Genomic DNA, 20,426 nt, shown 5'->3' on the forward strand with positions numbered 1-20,426 from the left:
TAAAAATAAGGAAACATGATGGCAATGGGCTTTTCTGCTTTCTCCCAGAACACTTCATATTCATTTTCTTATCTGTGTTTGGTTGGTTGCAAGGTGGCTTCCACACCCCCGAGTTTATTTCAAGTAGCAGAAACACTTGCTTATAAAACAAGTACTTTGGGAAATGCGGGGTCTGAGCCTCTGTCCTCAGGACTCCACACATCAGAAAGACGTGTGCATCTCCTCCCACAATCCTGGAGGTGCCCGTGGACTGCAGGTTCGCTCCTCAGTGACTTTACTCATGTCCTACTGGAAAAGGATGGAGCTTCTAGAAATGTCCCAATGGCTTGGAACACTCAATTTCTCTGTGTGCACTGCAAGCAAACTGACAGTTTGACTTTTCAATTCTATTCAATACCTGAAAATAAACTGAATTTTCAGCATATTTCCTTCCAGAGAGTAAACTGAAAAGCGAACATTTCTAAATTCAGTTACGATTTCCTGAAACATCAAAGAAGGCAAATATGGGGGGCCTTAAAGACAAGAGAATTCTCTGACCTCAAATTTCATGTGGCAGCTGTAAGGTGGAGCCGGCAGCATCTGTCCCCACCTCTGGGTACACAGCAGAATGTGCCAGCTTTGGGGACCCTGGAGGACACAGCCACACAGTGTCTGGGGAGATCCAGCAAACCCTCAGGGAGGACTCGGTCCATGCAGGAGCCTCCTTAAGCAACTTCTCCCTGAAGAAACCCTGAAGTCTTAGAAATCCATAAAGAAAAAAGATATTCATGTCTCTGATAAAGAAAAGAAATGCCAGCAATCCAGCACCGAGAAGGGAAGCTATGAGACCACATTTTCTGCATGTGGAGAAGACACATCTAATGGAGAAGTGGGAACTTGTCTCAAAAGTGTTGGGCCACAGTGAGAGGGTGTGGTCGTCACTGCCACCACCCGCTGATCACTCAGTGATCTCCCCGTTGTAACTAATGAGCCAATGAAGAGAAACACTTTTCATCTGCCTGTACTGAAATAAGGCTATTACAATAAATCATCTCTGTGGTTGATTTTTCACTTAAGGATGGGATAACTGGGGAAACTGATGCCTGCAGTGCAGGTTTTAAAGAAGTTCCCAGAAGCCCTTCTGAGGCCATCTCTAGGAGGCTGCCCCAGCAGGTATGAGGCCTTGTGCTTCTGCCATCCTGTGTGTCCCTGTGATGGAATTTTGGCCCAGCTAGGGATGGCAAGAGGCCAGGTCATCGCAGGTGGTCTGCAGGCCTGGTGAGGAAGGACAATGACAGATGGGGAGGCAGAAATGCACACATATGACCAGACCTCCCCCTGGGTCCTGCTCCCGTTCCTCTGTCCATCGCTCTTGCTCTGTCTGCACCAGGGGAAATTTCCTGAAGGAAACAGTAAAAGGAACCTCTATTCCTGCCTTCATATCTTTTATGTAGGCCTTTTCTGTTATTCAAGCAAATCCCCAGCAGATGGCAGAGAAGACATTTCAATTTTGTGCCTCTGCTTTTCCTCCCCCTCCTCCAACCGGAAAGTCAGGACCAAGGGAATGGATGCAGGCATTAAAGGTATAATGAGCATGGGTGATAATTTCCCTTTCTCTGAGCTGGGGAGTCCCATTGCAAGGGTGGGAATAGAAATGTCCAGTGTAACCATTCAGAAATGACAGATACTGCCCTGAAAACAGCCACAAAATCAAACCATGATGTGCCTCCCTGGGATCCTTGGCTCTGGGCTGCTGCTTTCTTTTCTTGAGAATCTAAGAGGTGCTGAGCATTCAGTTAAAATGGGACACGAGGGTTCCTGGATTGTCCTCTGCCTTAACTGCATTTGAAAATACATTTTGTCAGTTCAATCCTTCTCCCACCCCTCTCTGTTTCTCTTTTTAAAGAAGCTGAACATTGGCATCTTCAAAAGAAAATTGCTAACATGTAAAATAATATATTGTCTAGGGTTTAGTTGAAAATAACCTGGTGTTGGGTTATGGTTGAGGATGTAGATAAATCAAGAGTGGGTGTGACTGAGTGAAGGGTACAGTGAAGGTCGCTGTACTCTTCTCTCTACTTTTGTGTTTGCTTAAAATATTTGTACAAGTTTAAAAAAATAAGAACCAGTGTTACCAGGGGGCATGGCACATGCTGAAGAATCATGAGATACTGGTTATAATTTCAAACAAATCTCCAATAAAAATAGATAATTTGAAGTAAAACCACAGGGACAAAATGTTTTTAGATATCTCCAAATTCCTCACTTCCCTAAATTCAGGTGGGTCACTTCATACTTTCTCCCAACCGCAGGTTCCCAACAGGCAGGTCCTGGAGCCCAACCTTGGTGGTGCAGGGAGTAGGGATTTTAAAACTGCATGATGATCAACAGCAGGAAAGAGGATTGGGGCTGAGAGGGGAGGAGAGGCAGGCAGGAGACCCCTGGGGAGTTGCTGCCCCAAGGAACTCCTTTTTCACCCTCTGAGAGAAAGTGTCACAGGACCACAGACCCTTGGTCTTCATGGGTCACATAACCACCCCTGAATTGTATGTAAAATTGTGTGGGAATGCAGGTGAGCACATTTCAGCTGGGGCTGGCTTTGACAAGGCTGTGGCCTTCAGTAGATATCAAAGTAGTCATCTAGGTCTCATGTAGATGATGGAAAACTCAATGGGAGGGAGGCACGGTGCCTTGACCCAGAGTCAATGCCAATGAACTTGGCTAGGACATAGCACCCAGTCATTTAATCAAAACCTAATCTAGATGTTGCTGTGAAGATATTTAGTACATGTGGTTAACATTTACAATCAGTTGACTTTACAAAAAGGAAATTACCCTCAATAATGTAGATGGGCCTCATCCAATCAGTAGAAGGCTTTAAGGGCAGAAACTGCAGTTTCCCAGAAAGGAAGAAATTCTGTCTTAAGACTACAATATCAACTTCTGTCTGCATTTTCAGCGTGCTGGCTTATCCTACAGATTTCATACTTGCCACCCTAATAATTGCATGAGTCAGTTTCATAACACAAATAAAACACACACACACACACACACACACACACACACACATTATTGGTTCTGTTTCTCTGATGAATCCAGAATAATACAGATTTTGGTACCTAGAGTGATTCTAGATGAAGAGAATCCTTTTAAAACATTTATAGCCAACAATAAAAAAAACTTTATTAAAAATGTTGAAAAGCATAAAACAGTAATTATAAATTAGCAAACACCCAACAAGAAAAGCAGTTATTTTCTTTTCCTTATACAGTACTAGCAAGAGTAATTGGGATCTTATTCACTTTCAGCCACCATTTGCCCTAAATGTCCTTCACTCAAAACAAGTTTTTAGCTTGTGTTTTTGGAGTGGAAACTCACATGGCTACTAAGAAACAACTCTAAAAATGTAACTTAGACACTCAAAATTCCATGTGCCATGTTAACATGTAATGCTGGTTCATATTACAGCATCCCACAATAGGTAAGCATTATTTCCAAAGTAAAATTAAGTCATGTTTGTGGTTGCTAGTGAATGCGGCACAAATGGACCCTGAAGATTCAGGCATCGTTCTGCTCCGGAGTAGGGCTTCTGTGGCTCTAGCAAACTGTACAAAGGCTTTTTTTTTTAATGTATCTTCTGTGATACTTCAATTATTTCACCCCATTAATCATTTTCTTGCAAACAAAACTGAAAATATCAGTTCATAATGTATTTCCATACACCTTGCCCTTATTCAAATGGTTATGAACAAGTGGCCTTCCATTTTCTATTGCCTCTGTACTTATTTGTTCCTGATCTGACAACACCTTCTTCAGCTCCTTTCTCTGTCCACTGAGATTAACAGTCCAACAAGCGGTCTTTTGATTCACTAAGTGGCTTAATAGGACAAGGTTGATTTGAGCCAATACTTCTGGCATGTTCATTTCGATTTGTAACGTAAGAGTTTTCTGAATTCATCCCCACAAGGTGAGCTGGAAAACTGCAACCATAGCCAAAGCTAGAAAATACTGGAAGTAGCCAATATTTCTCTTCATCACCAAAGACTTTTCCCCAATTTTTACTATTGTTCTATTTTTTCCAGCCATCCAACAGTAGTAGCTGAAAAGCGAGAGGACACTGATGAAGAACACTGCAGGCACAAAGAGAAGGAAAAGTATGTGGAGCTTTGCTGTGTATCTGTCAGTTCATTCTACTCACTAGAATGTGGCATTCTCAGGACTTGATGTCCTCCAGGCCCCCAGATGAGGGTAGCGAGCACCCTGAGAGCCCACTGGACTCCCCTCTTGGTGTGTAACTGAACGGCCACAGCATCTGAGTGGGGAGTTGTCCTGCACTTCTGGAATCATCTTTCTTGGTCATGGTGGCTACTGCTGTACTGTCCTTCTGAGGTAAGTGAGATAGGTTGTTCACAGCCTCCCTTGAAAGAAAACAAGAGACTTCTCCAGTTGATGGAGAGAACAAGCTGTTCGACAGTGCACAAACCATATCCTGGGCTTGTGGTTAGAACATCCTGCAGCAAAGAGGTAGAAGAGCCAAGGGAAATATCCCCACATCTGAGGAAGCACAGAAACCCATGATTAGCGTCCTTGGGCTGACCTATGCTCATTATAATAGTAGCAAACACACCTCTGAGTGGGAAGTTAAGATGCTAATGAGACATAAGATGTGTGTGCTGGTATGTACAACCACAGTGCATGCATGTCCAAAACACCACAGAACATGCTTAAAACAATACCTCTTCCCACCTATTCATGAATAATCATGTAAGACTCCCGTGAGGGGAGGGTACTGTCTCACTTTTGAGCAGCTGCTCTGATCAGCTGTCAGAGTGTACTTTCACTTTGCAATAAATTCTCTTTCTGACTTTTACTTTGGACTTGCTCTCAAATTCTTTTGTATGGCAAAGTCAAGAACCTGAACCGGCCCATCGGCTACATTTCCTTCCTTTTTTCTTTCTTTCTGTATCTTGTTGCTAGGGATAACTTTGCCCCTGCTGGCAGCATGCCCCTGAGGATGGCACGCTCTGGCTGGCGTCCTCCTCAGCTTGGCCTCGGGTCACTAAGCATAGCCCATGGTAGGAGGTTCTGTGAATGAGTGGCACTGCCTCGTGCAACGGTCCCCATGGGAGTGGCCCACAGGTGCTTGCATCTGTGGCATTTTCACAACTGTTTAAAAAGACTCAAGAATGTACTGTGGGAAGAGAGCAGGTCGGGGGCCTCACCTGTGTCCCCCACCTGCTCATCTGCATGGCTGTGTGCCTGACATGGGCAGAAATGAGAAATGCTGCTGCCCCTTCGCAAAGCACTACTTAGTTTTTCTCTTCTTGAAGGTGGTGGCACAATGCCCAGGTTGAGATGGACGCCGGAGTCAGCATCCTAAAGTAAAAGGAGAGACTTTAACGGAAATACCTGAGCTTTTCAAAGTGAATGAACAGGGTTTTTTACCCTCTGGCAACCATATATTTCTTATTGAGATGTTTCTTGTCCTCAGAGTGGTTTTTCCTTTTTGCAGGTGGTTTATCAAAAAATGAAAGGACAGAAAAGAAAAAGCAGGAGAAGGTGTATGGGGAGCTGGGACCCTGGCCTTGTGCAAGTGAGATACAAGGTGCTTCTGGGGAGGCTGCCGCCATCTGGGGCACTGACACATGGGGCACGGCAGAGCTTGCCTTCCTGATGATGCCGCCTGTCCCAGTTGCCTGCTGGAAGTTGCAGTGCCCAGATTAGTTTTGTATTGATGGAAATTTTAAAAAAATTATATTACATAATTTTATGCTTTTTGAAAATAGCTAATAAACTTTTGTGGCTAAGTTGTTAGTAATGGTAATCTCTCTAATGTGCTTAAAGACAGTCAAATCTGCAGGGTTCCCATCTCCACTGGACACCTGTGCTTCCTGTGGGGTCTATTTTCTGGTGGCTTTGCCTGTTGGTTGCCCCTGTGACTGCTGACATCCTGCCTTCTGGTGGAAACCACACTCTTCCTTGCCCATTGAGGGTTGGAAAATTGGATGACTAAACTTGATGAAGATAGCAGATAACATTTGTTCTGCATAGGTGCCATCATCACCTGCACTGGAAAGCAAGGCTGAGGTGCAGAAGGCACAAAATGTGGCCACGTCCCTTGGCTGGCAAGTGGCCTAGGGGCAATGAGAGCCTGAGTGGACGACACTGTGACATAGGACAGGGTGCGTCACAGTGTTGCCCATTGTGACTGCAGGGCCAAAAGGAACCAGGGCTGAGAGGAACCTGGAGACATGCTGGGGTGGGGCCAGACGAGGTCCTGGAGAGAGCCTCCACCCACCCTCATAGGGCCTGGTGGAGACAGACCAAGGAGGGGCACCTGCCCGTCTCCCCTTGCAGAGTGGAATGATAGCTGATGACATCATTGTGAAAGTCACAGTACTACAGAGATGTTTGGACACTCATCAGAGGCAGGCCTGCTGTGGGAAAGTCAAGGCCTTGGTGGGGAAACCTAAGATTCTGCAAACTGGAACAGGGTTATCCTATGGGTGCCCTTTAGAACGCTCTGGGCATGCAGAGGAGGCTCGCCCTTCTCTAGTAATGGTCCCCACTTCCTACACTGGAAGATGCTGCAGAAGCCTCACCCCTATGATGCAGTGGGAATTCCACTCAGGAGATTTGCAGGAACTAGCTGTTATGTCCCTGTAGGAGCCTGAGGAGCAGTTCTGGGATTGGAATTTGAGGGTGTTTGATCAAAGGGCCAGAATCAAGCTAGATAAATAAAAAACACCTTTGGCTTGGGAGCACTTTCTCAGGGTATGGGTTTATCAAGGACCTCAGGGCATGGGGCAAACCCACTGCTGGGGTGGACCCATGTAGACTGGAAAAAATGATGTCCAACTCTCAGTAAGTTAGACATGACTTAGTTGCCCTGGAACATGTAGAGGATGGATAATGAGGCTGAGGGAAGTGGGTGTGTGGGATGGAGACATCATGTGAGACCAGAAGGCCCACTAGGGCCATGCTCCGCAGAGGACCCATAGGGCACACCTTCCACCAGAGCCTCAGGAACGTGCTGGTGAGAGGGACCTGCATTGCTAAGAAGCGTCGGGGTGCTGTCCTCTGCAGGCTGGGTGTGATGGCAGGAAAGAGGTCCTATAGTTGGGCTCATTGATATTCCTGGGGAAAGTGTGGCCCTGAAAAGATAGAGAACCAAATGCTGACAGTGACCTGCAAAAGCCAGAGGGCACGGTTACCATGACAATCTCAGAGGAGCAGCTGAGGCAGCTTGATCTGCAGGGAATTGTGGGGAAGGTTAATAGAGGGTGGTGTCAGAACAGACAGGCAGCCAACAAGGGCACTGCTTGATATCTATGATAAGAAAGCAAGAATTGATGAGCGGGAGGCTGAGGGTGTTTAACTCAATACAAAGTCATGATCCCATTCTCAATTGCTAAACTTCAACCAAGTTCCAGATTCAGATCCCAGTTACAGAGAAGGAGTCCCTATCCCAGGAGGAAGGACTCTGGAACCTCATGGCAAGTATATGCTGGAACAATTCCCTCTGTCTTTCTGCAAAGGAGCCTTCAGTCATTTACTCTGGGGACTGTACACTGGGAAAGGGAAACAGGCAGAATTTGGGGGAGTGTTGACATTGGGTGTGAGCTGATATTGATGTCTATAGGCCTACAGCACCATCATGTCCCCATCACAGTGGGGCTTACAGAAGCCGGGAATAAACCTGGACACATCACAAGGGGACTACTGGGCCCACAGACCCAGCCCTGTTTATCTCCCCATTCCCCAAGTGTGTAATTGGCATTGATGCACTGGCAGCTGGAGTAACCCCCACATTGGGTCCCAAGTCTCTGGAATAAGGGCTCTCATTGTCTGAAAGCCAAAGGGAAACCTCTACAACTGACTTCATCCTGGCTGAATAAAAAATGATATTGAGTCCCAGGGTGAGTCTTTTTTTTTTTTTTTTTTTTTTTTTTAAGTATTTATTGATCATTCTTGGGTGTTTCTCGGAGAGGGGGATGTGGCAGGGTCATAGGATAATAGTGGAGAGAAGGTCAGGAGATAAACACATGAACAAAGGTCTCTGGTTTTCCTAGGCAGAGGTCCCTGCGGCCTTCCGCAGTGTTTGTGTCCCTGGGTCCTTGAGATTAGGGAGTGGTGAAGGCAGCTTGAAGCATGCTGCCTTCAAGCATCTGTTTAACAAAGCACGTCTTGCACCGCCCTTAATCCATTTAACCCTGAGTTGGCACAGCACATGTTTCAGAGAGCATGGGGCTGGGGGCAAGGCCTTAGATCAACAGCATCCCAAGGCAGAAGAATTTCTCCTAGTACAGAACAAAACGGAGTCTCCTATGCCTACTTCTTTCTACACAGACACAGTAACAATCTGATCTCTCTTTCTTTTCCCCACATTTCCCCCTTTTCTTTTCAACAAAACCACCATCGTCATCAGGGCCCGTTCTCGATGGTCGCTGTCTCTTCGGAGCTGTTGGGTACACCTCTCAGAAGGGGCGGCCGGGCAGAGGCGCTCCTCACTTCCCAGACGATGGGCCGCCGGGCAGAGGTGCTTCTCACTTCCCAGACGGAGCGGCCAGGCAGAGGCGCTCCTCACCTCCCAGACTGGGTGGCGGCCAGGCAGAGGCGCTCCTCACCTCCCAGACTGGGTGGCGGCCAGGCAGAGGCGCTCCTCACCTCCCAGACGGGGTGGCCGGGCAGACGCGCTCCTCACCTCCCAGACGATGAGCGGCCGGGGCAGAGGCGCTCCTCACCTCCCAGACGATGGGCGGCCGGGCAGAGGCGCTCTTCACCTCCCAGACGGGGCGGCCGGGAAGAGGCGCTCCTCACTTCCCAGACGGGGCGGCTGGGTAGAGGCGCTCCTCACTTCCCAGACGGGGAGGCCGGGCAGAGGCGCTCCTCACTTCCTCCCAGACTGGGTGGCGGCCGGGCAGAGGCCCTCCTCACTTCCCAGACAATGGGCGACCGGGCAGAGGCGCTCCTCACCTCCCAGACGGGGCGGCCGGGCAGAGGCGCTCCTCACTTCCTCCCAGATGGGATGGCGGCCGGGCAGAGGCGCTCCTCACCTCCCAGACGCGGTGGCTGGGCCTAGGGGCTCCTCACATCCCAGACGATGGGCGGCCAGGCAGAGACGATCCTCACTTCCTAGACGGGGTGGCGGCCGGGCAGAGGCTGTAATCTTAGCACTTTGGGAGGCCAAGGCAGGCGGCTGGGAGGTGGAGGTTGTAGTGAGCCGAGATCACGCCACTGCGCTCCAGCCTCGGCAACATTGAGCATTGAGTGACCGAGACTCCGTCTGCAATCCCAGCACCTCGGGAGGCCGAGGCGGGCAGATCACTTGAGGCCAGGAGCTGGAGACCAGCCCGGTCAACACGGCGAAGCCCCGTCTCCACCAAAAATACAAAAACCAGTCAGGCGTGGTGGCGCGCGCCTGCCATCCCAGGCACTGGGCAGGCCGAGGCAGGAGAATCACAGGAGCCTGAGGCAGGGAGGTTGCAGCAAGCTGAGATCAGGGCAGTACAGTCCAGCCTCGGCAACAGAGGGAGACCGAAGAAAGAAGGAGAGGGAGACAGAAAGAAGAAAGAAGAAAGAAGAAAGAAGAAAGAAGAAAGAAGAAAGAAGGGAGAGGGGGAGGGGGAGGGGGAGGGGGACGGGGAGCTAAAATAAAATATTTCCTTTTTTCCAGTATTTTTCATTTTATAATATTCCATGATGCGATTAATTTTTTTTTTTTTCACAAATAGCACTTTTTATTTGCTACTATTTGAAGTCTGAACTTTAAACAGATTCTTGGACTGGTGGTCCATATCCATCAGCTCGTTCAACTTTAGCACCTGTCTCGTCCCCAGTGGTTTTCCAGAACTACTGCCTTCACCATGAAGCTCCATGAGCTTTCCCAATTCAAACTTGGGCTTCTTCAACATTTTTATTTTTCTAACGAAGACATCATGGAGAGGATAAATAGATTGGCAAGCCTTTTCTATGTTTTTTCCAATGCTGTCTGGAATCAATTTATTGACCACTTCTTTCAAGTCATTGGTCTGCACCTCTCGGGTCATGATTTCCATCATCTTCTTCCGGATTTGGTGGACCTGTTGGTGCTGAGCATAAGAGGTCTTCCGTATCTGATTGTTGCGTTTTTTAGTAAAACCAACACAGAACAGACGAAGCAAATAACCATCGGTAGTCTTGACATCAACATGAGCTTCAATCATTGTCTGCCATTTTTTGACCATGGAACACATTTTATCACGGGTAAGATCCATGCCATGGAAGTTAGTCAGGCAGTTTTTACCATGAACATCTTCAGTAATCAACTTGAATTTTCTAAATGCAACTTCATCATTCTGCAAATCAGCAAGACTCACTTCAAACACACGACCCTTGAGACCGTCAGATGCAATTTTGGTTCCTTGGGTCCTGGTGACGAGCGTCTTTCCATATTTCTTATATTGAACATAGCGGGTGCTTTCACATCACATCAATCTTTCTTAGAAAATGGATCAACTGCTTTCTTCTTGGCTCCTTTTTTGCCGCCTTTGGTAAGGCGCTTGTTCTTGCCAACCGCCATGGTGCTGGTCAGAGAGCCAAAAGCGATTAAATTTTTATACAATCATATTTCATTCAACCAGTCAACAAAAATTAATTTAGTGCCTACGCTGAACCAGGTATGCCCTCATATGCTCAAGTGCCTGACATTCTAGAGGCTTCACAAGACTGAAGTGGAGCCACTGGAGTGTTTTAGGTGAAGAAATGATACACTCTGACTCACAGTAGCAGGACCACTGTGGAGTGAACACTCAGGTGGCAGGTAATGGAACAGTGCTAGAGCCACTACTAAGGAGTGACAGGGTGGTGGGGACTAAGGGAAGAGGAGGGCCTGAGGGATAAGAGGGACGGAGGGAAGGGCTGGAGAAGCAGGAGGCGTGGAGAAGGAGCAGAGGGACAGAATTTGAAAGCAGCAGAATTCGTAGCTTTAAGCACATTGTTTTATAAATTTTTAATACATGCATCTACAGAGCTTAGCAGGGTGTTCCTTGCATTTGGCCTTTAACACCGTATGTGGGACTGCCTAAAAATTAATTGCTTTTTCTGCTTTTATTCAGGTTTAAAAAAATACTGAGTGCTCCAATAAAATATGCACACCACTTACATGCAGATATGTCCTAAAAACAGGAAGTGCATGAGCAGTGGTGAGGGACATTGTGACTGCATTGAACACTTGCAACTTTGAGGTGAATGAATGTACTGGCTCCTGGTTGCAATATACAATAACACATTGCGCTACTTCGTATTGTCAGGAGATGTCCTGGACTCACACAGAAACTCAGGGCTATGGAATGAAGGTCATTTTAGAATACAACAAGAGTCACAGATACATAGTCTGGGAAAGCAAAACTTAGGAGCTCTGCAAGTTGTCAGTTGTAATGCATTTAGACACATTTATATATCAAGGGGCCAAAATAACATTTTTTACACATAAGATTCCTGATTGGTCGGACGCGGTGGCTCACGCCTGTAATCCCAGCACTTTGGGAGGCCGAGGCGGGAGGATCAAGAGGTCAGGAGATCGAGACCATCTTGGCTAACACAGTGAAACCCCGTATCTACTAAAAATACAAAAAAATTAGCCGGGCGTCATGGCAGGCACCTGTAGTCCCAGCTACTCGGGAGGCTGAGGCAGGAGAATGGCGTGAACCCAGGAGGTGAAGCTTGCAGTGAGCCGAGATAGCGCCACTGCACTCCAGCCTGGGCGACAGAGCGAGACTCTGTCTCAAAAAAAAAAAAAAAAGAAAAGAAAAGAAAAGAAAAAAAGATTCCTGATAATTCAGGGGTTACCAAGATTCTACTACTCACTGCAGCTAATAAAAAAGAAACTGGTCTCTGTCCTATTTCATATGCTCAGGTACAACTTTTCCAGAGAAGAAGGAGAAGGAGGAGGAGGAGGGGAAGGAGGAAGAGGAGGGAAGAAGAAGAAGGGGGAGGAGGAAGAGGAGGGAAGAAGGAGAAGAAGGAGGAGAAGGAGGAGGAGGAGGAGAAGGAGAAGAGGAAGAAGAGGAACAAGAAGGAGAAGAAGAAGAAACTGTCTCTACACCTTCATTCTCAGGACAAGTTCATTGTCTGGCACCAAGCTCCTTGGGGTCAATTTTCTTCCAAAAGAGTCCGGGGAGTCCAGGTATGGAGTGGGAGGGAGAAAGTTCAGTCAAGGGACGGGGATTTCGGAATGAAAACTGAAGGGAGTTGGACTGGGTCCATGCCGACGGTTTCTCCCTGGTTTCTCAGCCCCTGGGAGAAGACTCAGGGAGACATCGAGACACACCCTGCACAGGAGGGGGAGGGGGAGAGCAAAGTCCCAGGGCCCCAGGAGTGGCTCTCAAGGGCTCAGGCCCCGAGGCGGTATCTGGGGTGGGGAGGCTCAGTATTGAGAATTCCCCATCTCCCCAGTTTCTCTTTCTCTCCCAACCCGTGTCAGGTCCTTCTTCCTGGATACTCACGACGCGGCCCGATTTCTCACTCCCACTGGGTGTCGGGTTTCTAGAGAAGCCAATCTGTGTCGTCGCAATTCCCGGTTCTAAAGTCCCCACGCACCCCCCGGTACTCAGATTCTTCCCAGACGCGGAGGTTCGGGTCATGGCGCCCCGAACCCTCCTCCTGCTGCTCTCAGGGGCCCTGGCCCTGACCGAGACCTGGGCGGGTGAGTGCGGGGTCGAGAGAGAAACGGCCTCTACAAGGAGGAGTGAGGGACCAGCCTGGCGGGGGGCGCAGGACTCGGGGAGCCGCGCCCGGAGGAGGGTCGGGCTAGTCTCAGCCCCTCCTCGCCCCCAGGCTCCCACTCCTTGAGGTATTTCAGCACCGCTGTGTCGCGGCCCGGCCGCGGGGAGCCCCGGTACATCGCCGTGGAGTACGTGGACGACACGCAGTTCCTGCGGTTTGACAGCGACGCGGCGATTCCGAGGATGGAGCCGCGGGCGCCGTGGGTGGAGCAAGAGGGGCCGCAGTATTGGGAGTGGACCACAGGGTACGCCAAGGCCAACGCACAGACTGACCGAGTGGCCCTGAAGAACCTGCTCCGCCGCTACAACCAGAGCGAGGCCGGTGAGTGACCCCGGCCGGGGACGCAGGTCACGACCACTCCCCACCCGCCACGGACCGCCCGGGTGCCCCAGAGTCCCCGGGTCCGAATTCCACCCCGAGGCCGCGGGACCCACCCAGACCCTCCACCCGGGAGAGTCGCAGGCGCCTTTACCCAGGTTCATTTTCAGTTTAGGCCAAAATCCCCGCGGTTGGGCGGGGAGGGGGCGGGGCTAGCTGGGCGGGGCTGACTGCGGGGACCCGGCTAGGATCTCACACCCTCCAGGGAATGAATGGCTGCGACATGGGGCCCGACGGACGCCTCCTCCGCGGGTATCACCAGCACGCGTACGACGGCAAGGATTACATCTCCCTGAACGAGGACCTGCGCTCCTGGACCGCGGCGGACACCGTGGCTCAGATCACCCAGCGCTTCTATGAGGCAGAGGAATATGCAGAGGAGTTCAGGATCTACCTGGAGGGCGAGTGCCTAGAGTTGCTCCGCAGATACCTGGAGAACGGGAAGGAGACGCTACAGCGCGCAGGTACCAGGGGCCATGGGCGCCTTCCCCATCTCCTGTAGATCTCTTGGGATGGCCTCGCACAAGGTGGGGAGGAAAGTGGGCCCAGTGCTAGAATATCGCCCTCCCTCTGGTCCTGAGTAGGAAGAATCTTCCTGGCTTTCCAGATCTTGTACCAGAGAGTGACTGTGAGAGTCCGCCCTGCTCTCTGGGACAATTAAGGGATGAAATCTCTGAGGGACTGGAGGGAAGACAGCCCCTGGAATACCGATCCGCGGTCCCCTTTGAGCCCTCCAACAGCCTTGGGCCCCGTGACTTTTCCTCTCAAGTTTTGTTCTCTGCCTCACACTCAATGTGTTTGGGGCTCTGATTCCAGCTCTTCTGAGTCCCTCGGCCTCCACTTAGGTCAGGGCCAGAAGTCCCTGCTGCCCCGTCAGAGACTCGAACTTTCCAAGGAATAGGAGATTTTCCCAGGTGCCTATGATCAGGCTTGTGTCTGGGTTCTGTGCTCCCTTCCCCACCCCAGGTGTCCTGTCCATTCTCAGGTTGGTCACATGGGTGCTGCTGGGGTTTCCCATGAGGAGTGCAAAGTGCCTGAATTTTCTGACTCTTATCAGATCCCCCAAAGGCACACATTGCCCACCACCCCATCTCTGACCATGAGGCCACCCTGAGGTGCTGGGCCCTGGGCTTCTACCCTGCCGAGATCACGCTCACCTGGCAGCGGGATGGGGAGGAACAGACCCAGGACACAGAGCTTGTGGAGACCAGGCCTACAGGGGATGGAACCTTCCAGAAGTGGGCCGCTGTGGTGGTGCCTTCTGGAGAGGAACAGAGATACACCTGCCATGTGCAGCACAAGGGGCTGCCCGAGCCCCTCACCCTGAGATGGGGTAAGGAGTGAGATGGGGTAAGGAGGGGAATGAGGGGTCACGTCTTTTCTCAGGGAAAGCAGGAGCCCTTCTGGAGCCCTTCAGCAGGGTCAGGGCTGAGGCCTGGAGATCAGGGCCACTCACATTCCCTTCCTTTCCCAGAGCAGTCTCCCCAGCCCACCATCCCCATCGTGGGCATCGTTGCTGGCCTTGTTGTCCTTGGAGCTGTGGTCACTGGAGCTGTGGTCGCTGCTGTAATGTGGAGGAAGAAGAGCTCAGGTAGGGAAGGGGTGAGGAGTGGAGTCTGAGTTTTCTTGTCCCACTGGGGGATTCAAGCCCCAGGTAGAAGTGTGCCCTGCCTCATTACTGGGAAGCACCATCCACACTTATGGGCCTACCCAGCCTGGGCCCTGTGTGCCAGCACCTACTCATTTGTAAAGCACCTGTGACAATGAAGGACAGATTCTTCACTTCAGTGATTATGGTGGTGATGGGACCTGATCCCAGCAGTCACAAATCACAGGGGAAGGTCCCTGCTGATGACAGACCTCAGGAGGGCGGACCTCCTGCTTTCTTCATATTTCTTGATCCTGCCCTGGATCTGCAGTTACACTTTTCTGGAAACTTCTCTGGGATCAAAGACTAGGGGGTTGCTCTAGGACCTTATGGCCCTGCCTCCTTTCCGGCCTCTCACAGGACATTTTCTTCCCACAGATAGAAACAGAGGGAGCTACTCTCAGGCTGCAAGTAAGTATGCAGGAGGCTGATCCCTGAGATTGTTTGCATATTGTGGTCAGGAGCCTTTGAGGGAGCTCACCTACCCCACAGTTCCTCTAGCCACATCTGTGGGCTCTGACCAGGTCCTATTTTTGTTCTACCCCAATCATTGACAGTGCCCAGGGCTCTGGGGTGTCTCTCACAGCTAATAAAGGTGACACTCCAGGGCAGGGGCCCTGATGTGAGTGGGGTGTTGGGGGGAACAAAGGGGACTCAGCTGTGCTATGGGGTTTCTTTGACTTGGATGTCTTGAGCATGAAATGGGCTATTTAGGGTGTTACCTCTCACTGTGACTGATATGAATTTGTTCATGAATATTTTCTCTATAGTGTGAGACAGCTTCCTTGTGTGGGACTGAGAAGCAAGATTTGTTCATGCCTCCCTTTCGTGACTTCCTATTAAAATTAGAATCTGAGTATAAATTTACTTCTTCAAATTGTTGCCATGAGAGGTTGATGAGTTAATTAGAGGAGGAGATTACTAAAATTTGAGAGACAAAATAAATGGAAGACCTGAGGACCTTCCAGAGCCTATGTTTCCTGTGCTGATCTGTTGCAGGGGAGGAGAGTAGATGGGGCTGTGCCCAGTGGGTGCTCAGGCCACTGTGGGCTTTATGTGGTCACTGCTCAGCCAGGTCATCTCTGCTGCTACAGTGGCCTTTGTCCTTCAGTAGAACCTTGTCCCACCAGGACCTGTGATCACAGAGACTCCAATGTCATTTAGGGCAGTCCCTGCACACAGAAGTCCCTGTGGTATCAAGAGACTAATTTTTCAGATCTGTCCAGCACTTGCCCTCCTTCCAGGGCTCTTTCCTGGATTGTATTTTCCATCTTTTCACCAGCCTTCTTATAGGAACCAGATTGTGACATTTGCAGAGAGGAGAGGTCCCATAGTTTCTCATCATAGTTAACTTTCTGTTGGAACTCCTCTTCTGCTCTCGTACTCTTCTTCCTGCCCTGAGTTATAGTAATCCTAGTGCTAGCTCCAATCCAAACTCATGGATTTGTAAAGCGGAGTCTAATTTAGATTTATATGTAGTTGGAAAATTGGACTTATAAGCCTAAGATTATCTTTCCTGAAGAGAGAAATATGGTTGTGTGCTGCACTGTGCAGGAGGGTTGGTGTGGGAGGAGGAATGAGGGGAGAGAGGGCACACAAGCATCACTGGTGACAAAAGCACTGATGTCAGTGTGAGAGGGTGTTGTGCTGTAGCTGACACAAACAGCTGTAGCAGCCACAAAACAGCATTTGGCCTGAGGCTACATTAATAAAGATAGGGAGGTGCTCTACGGTGATCATTCATTGAACTGACATTTGTTGTCTGCTAGGTATATGACTGTTTTTGCATTTGGAAAACATCTTTAAACTAAAAACAAAAAAATTTCTGGCCTTATGGCGCATATGTTCTAGAGAGAAGAGGCAAACACAAGATACACTATAAGCAGAGTAAGGAAGGAAAATGCTTGTGTTAGAAGGTGGCAAGTGCTGTGAGGTGAGTGATCCAGAGTGTGGGCTGTGGAGACAGGGAAGGTGGCTGTTGTACTACGCAGTCAGCATGGGCCTTGTTGCAAATGTGACCTTCAAGGAAAGATTTTTTTTTTTCCACAGTTGGCAGAGCTAACTGTGGCTTTTATTTGGAAAAAAGAAAAAAAAAAACATTTCCTTTGTAGCTGAAGGCATGTGCAAGTGGGGGTACCCCAGGCAGTAAACTCCTGCCATGGGTGGGCTGAGGGCGAGGGCTGAGCCTCAGGTGAGTCTCCTGTTCCCTATGCTCCCCTGCACAGCAGCCTCCCCTACAGGCCCTGGGGCAGTCACAGGAGGGGGCAGGCTGGGAGTGGCTGCTGTGGCCATTCACTTGGGCAGGACATTCGAGGTCTTGGACACCAGCTTTCTATCACAGGTCTCAATTTTCCTCATAACCACGGCCTTGGAGGAGCTGGTGTGGCTGAAGGAGCTGCAGCCCCTGCCAGAGCCAAATCTGGAACCCAGGCTGTAGCTGAGGCCAGGGCTTGTGAGGGCCCCGTAGGCCAAGCTCAGCCTACCTGAGTAGCCACTGGTGGTCTTCGTGTGGATACTCATGTTCCGTATCCCAGATTCCAGCCAGCTCTCCCTGCTCTACAGCAGCTTCCTGTAGGTGGCGATCTCAATGTCCAGGCCTGCTTGATGTTTGTCAGCTCCTGGTACTCACACAGCTGCCGCACCATGTCCTGTTTCACCCACTGCTGGGTGGCCTCCAGCGCAGATAGCTTGGCTTCCTTAATGGCCAGCTCCTGATGCTGCTCTGTATCTGTGATGGCGGCCTGCAGGGAGGCCCACTGGATTTTGAGGCTGTCAATCTCAGCCTGGAGCTAGCTGAGGTTCCAGGTCATCTCTGAGATCTCCGTCTTTGTGTGATGCAAGCTGTCCAGTGCTTCCCAGCCAGCGCCTGCGGTTCTTCATACTTGACCTGGTGCAGGCTCTCAGCCCTGGCCCAGCTTCAGTTGGTGATCTCCTCTTGCTGGGCCTTAACCTCAGCGATGATGCTGTCCATGTCCAGGAAGTGGCTGTTGTCCATGGACAGCACCACAGATGTGTCCGAGATCTGAGAATGCAGCTCCATGATCTCCTCTTCATACAGCCACCTGAGGAAGTTGATCATTTCAGCCCTTCCAGGCGAGACTCCTGCTTTACCTCATTCATGTAAACTTCAGCCACATCCTTCTTGATGAGGACAAATTCATTCTCCTTCTCTGTATCAATATTGATCTCATCCTCGTACTAGTTCTTGAAGTCTCCCACCAGTCCCTGTGTGTTGCCAAACTCTGCCTCCAGCTTCAGCTTCTCCTGGCCCGTAGTGTCCAGCTGCTGCTGAAGGTTGATGTAGCTCTCGATCACGCAGTCCATCTTCCTCTGAGCCATCTTCTGCTTCAGGAGGCTCCATTTGGTCTCCAGTATTTTGTTCTATTGCTCCAGGAACTGTAACTTGTTGATGAAGGAGGAAAATTTGTTGTTGAGGGTCTTGATCTGGTCCTTCTCCTGGGAGCACATGGCCTGAATGTTGGGGTCCACCTCCAGCTTAAGGGGCCTCAGTAGGCTCTAGTTGACCATGATGGCTGTGATGCCCCCCATACCACAAGCCCCACCACAGCCTCCACCCAGACCCTTGCCATGCCCAAGCTACCCCAAAAGCTGCTGCCACTGCTGCCCACTTAGGAGAAGCTCAAGGAGCTGATGTGGGCACCAGGCCCACTCGTGTAGGAGCAGCTGCTGAAGGCCTGGGGGCCAGAGTGGAATACCTTGTAGCACTTCTGTGTCACCCTAATGGACATGGTGGGGGCAAGTGGGCTGAGCCAGACAGAGATTCAAGAAGGAGCAGAGAAGCTTCTTCTAGGTCTTGAAGAACAATTTGAAGGACATGAGGAGATATCTACGAGGATGTCTAGGAAAGTTCTTTCCAGGCAGGGGAGCCTCCCATGAAAATGCACTAGGGCAGGAAGGTATCTGTGTTTTGGGAAGTGAGAAGAGTCCAGAAGGGCTGGACAGAGAGTAACTGAGATGAGGTCAGAGGTGTGGCCAGAGCAGGTAGGCCTGGAGGGTGTGGGCAGGGTTTTCACTTTTGCTCTGAGTGAGAAGGGGAGTTAGAGTACAGTTTTGAAAAGTGGGACATGGTGGGACTTATTCTTTAAAAGCTTCTCTCTGGCTGCCCTACTGAGAACAGAATTGAGAGGTGGGGGACAAGCGAGGCAGTAGAGAAAACAGTGGGAAAGGCATGTAGCACTTCAGGATAGAGATATCGGTTACCTTGACCTGGGTGTGACCAGTGAAAATAATGAGAAGTGATGAGATTCTAGATGCATCATAGCATTTGCTAATGGATTGTATCTGTTTTCTGAGAAAGAAGAATCAAGGACAGCCATGGTTTTAGACTATGAGAGTAGAAGGGTGGAGCTGCTGTCAGTGGAGATGGGGAGACTCTGGCAGGAGCATACTGAGGAGAGGGCATCACAGGCATTCATTAGAGGAGATGTCTACAAGGAATGCAGGTGAGGAGCCCAGATGGCTCTGCAGCTACAGCTTCATCATCCAATTACTCTCCTGCTTCCATACCCCTGGCCCCCTGTATCTCAGAGCCAGAGCACCAATTTTTTTTTTAATGCTTTAAGTTCTAGGGTACATGTACAAAATGTGCATGTTTGTTACATAGGTATACATGTGCCATTTTGGTTTGCTGCACCCATCAACTTGTCATTACATCAGATATTTCTCCTAATGCTATCCCTCCCCCAGATCCCCACCCCCCAACAGGCCCTGGTGTGTGATGTTCCCCTCCCTGTGTCCATGTGTTCTCATTGTTCAACTCACACTTATGAGTGAGGACATGTGGTGTTTCGTTTTCTGTCCTCGTGATATTTTGCGGAGAATGATGGTTTCCAGCTTCATCCATGTCCCTGCAAAGGACATGAACTCATCCTTTTTTATGGCTGCATAGTATTCCATGGTGTATATGCAGAGCACCAATTCTTTCCTGGGCTATCTGCACAGGTATGTGAAAGGGAAGTTATGGTTTCCAATTGGTTATAATAAGTCACAGATTAATATTGTTCTTTCTTGGATAATTAAGGGAATAATAAGGCAATGGGTAACTAAAACACTAAGAAGATTAAAATAATGAAAATACTTGATTCATCTAAAAAAAGCAAGAAAAGAAAAATAATGGGGCAAAAAGAGATGTAATGTTAGAAAACAGCAAATGACAAGGTAGACTTAAATCCAACCAGGGCAACAATGACATTAAAGATAACAGACTCAAACACCCCAATTACAAGATAAATAGTGCGCAGGGGTAAAAATAAATAAATAAACAAATAAATAACCATAGGCTATTTATAAAAGACACACTATCGGTAGAAGATACAGAAAAGTTGAAAGTAAAGGGATAGAAAAGAAATACCAAACATTCGTGAAAAACCACAAGGAGATGCCAGTTAGAACTACAGGACATGAATCTCCTGAGACATAGAGTACATGTAGACAGCTCACAATATCTGTTTTCTTTTTTTCAGAGACAGGGTCTTGCTTAGTTGCCCAGGCTGAAAAGCAATGGTGATCATAGCTGAGCTGACTGTAACCTCAAACTCCTGGGCTCAAGCAATTCTCCTGCCTCAGCCTCCCAAGTAGCTAGGACTACAGGCACACGCCACTACACCTGGCTATAATGTCCTTAATATAGTTTCTT

General features: G+C 49.3%; 1 protein-coding gene and 2 pseudogenes across 5 annotated transcripts; 1 reads left to right on the top strand and 2 right to left on the bottom strand.

Annotated features, from left to right (window-relative positions):
• Nucleotides 1-9,732: 9,732 nt before the first annotated feature.
• Nucleotides 9,733-10,557, bottom strand: LOC100433269 (small ribosomal subunit protein eS1-like; annotated as a pseudogene).
• Nucleotides 10,558-11,972: 1,415 nt separating this feature from the next.
• LOC100432875 (HLA class I histocompatibility antigen, alpha chain F) lies at nucleotides 11,973-18,204 on the top strand. 5 transcript variants are annotated; one of them, XM_009241599.4, is made up of 9 exons: nucleotides 12,026-12,145; nucleotides 12,443-12,664; nucleotides 12,796-13,065; nucleotides 13,311-13,586; nucleotides 14,180-14,455; nucleotides 14,597-14,713; nucleotides 15,149-15,181; nucleotides 16,622-16,703; nucleotides 17,112-18,204. In XM_009241599.4, the coding sequence occupies exons 2-8, from the start codon at nucleotides 12,601-12,603 to the stop codon at nucleotides 16,681-16,683; spliced, it is 1,098 nt and encodes a 365-aa protein (XP_009239874.2). In that variant the 5' UTR covers nucleotides 12,026-12,145; nucleotides 12,443-12,600; the 3' UTR covers nucleotides 16,684-16,703; nucleotides 17,112-18,204. The 5 variants fall into 5 exon arrangements, with proteins under 5 accessions (XP_054414598.1, XP_009239874.2, XP_063581490.1 ...); XM_054558623.2 differs by lacking the exons at nucleotides 16,622-16,703; nucleotides 17,112-18,204 and adding an exon at nucleotides 15,541-15,742 and having other exon boundaries at nucleotides 11,973-12,145; XM_063725420.1 differs by lacking the exons at nucleotides 12,026-12,145; nucleotides 14,180-14,455 and having other exon boundaries at nucleotides 12,527-12,664.
• On the bottom strand, nucleotides 16,658-18,729 carry LOC100434006 (keratin, type II cytoskeletal 8-like; annotated as a pseudogene).
• Nucleotides 18,730-20,426: the final 1,697 nt, after the last annotated feature.

Source organism: Pongo abelii, chromosome 5, assembly GCF_028885655.2.
Source record: "Pongo abelii isolate AG06213 chromosome 5, NHGRI_mPonAbe1-v2.0_pri, whole genome shotgun sequence".
In the NCBI taxonomy this organism is placed as follows: Eukaryota; Metazoa; Chordata; class Mammalia; order Primates; family Hominidae; genus Pongo; species Pongo abelii.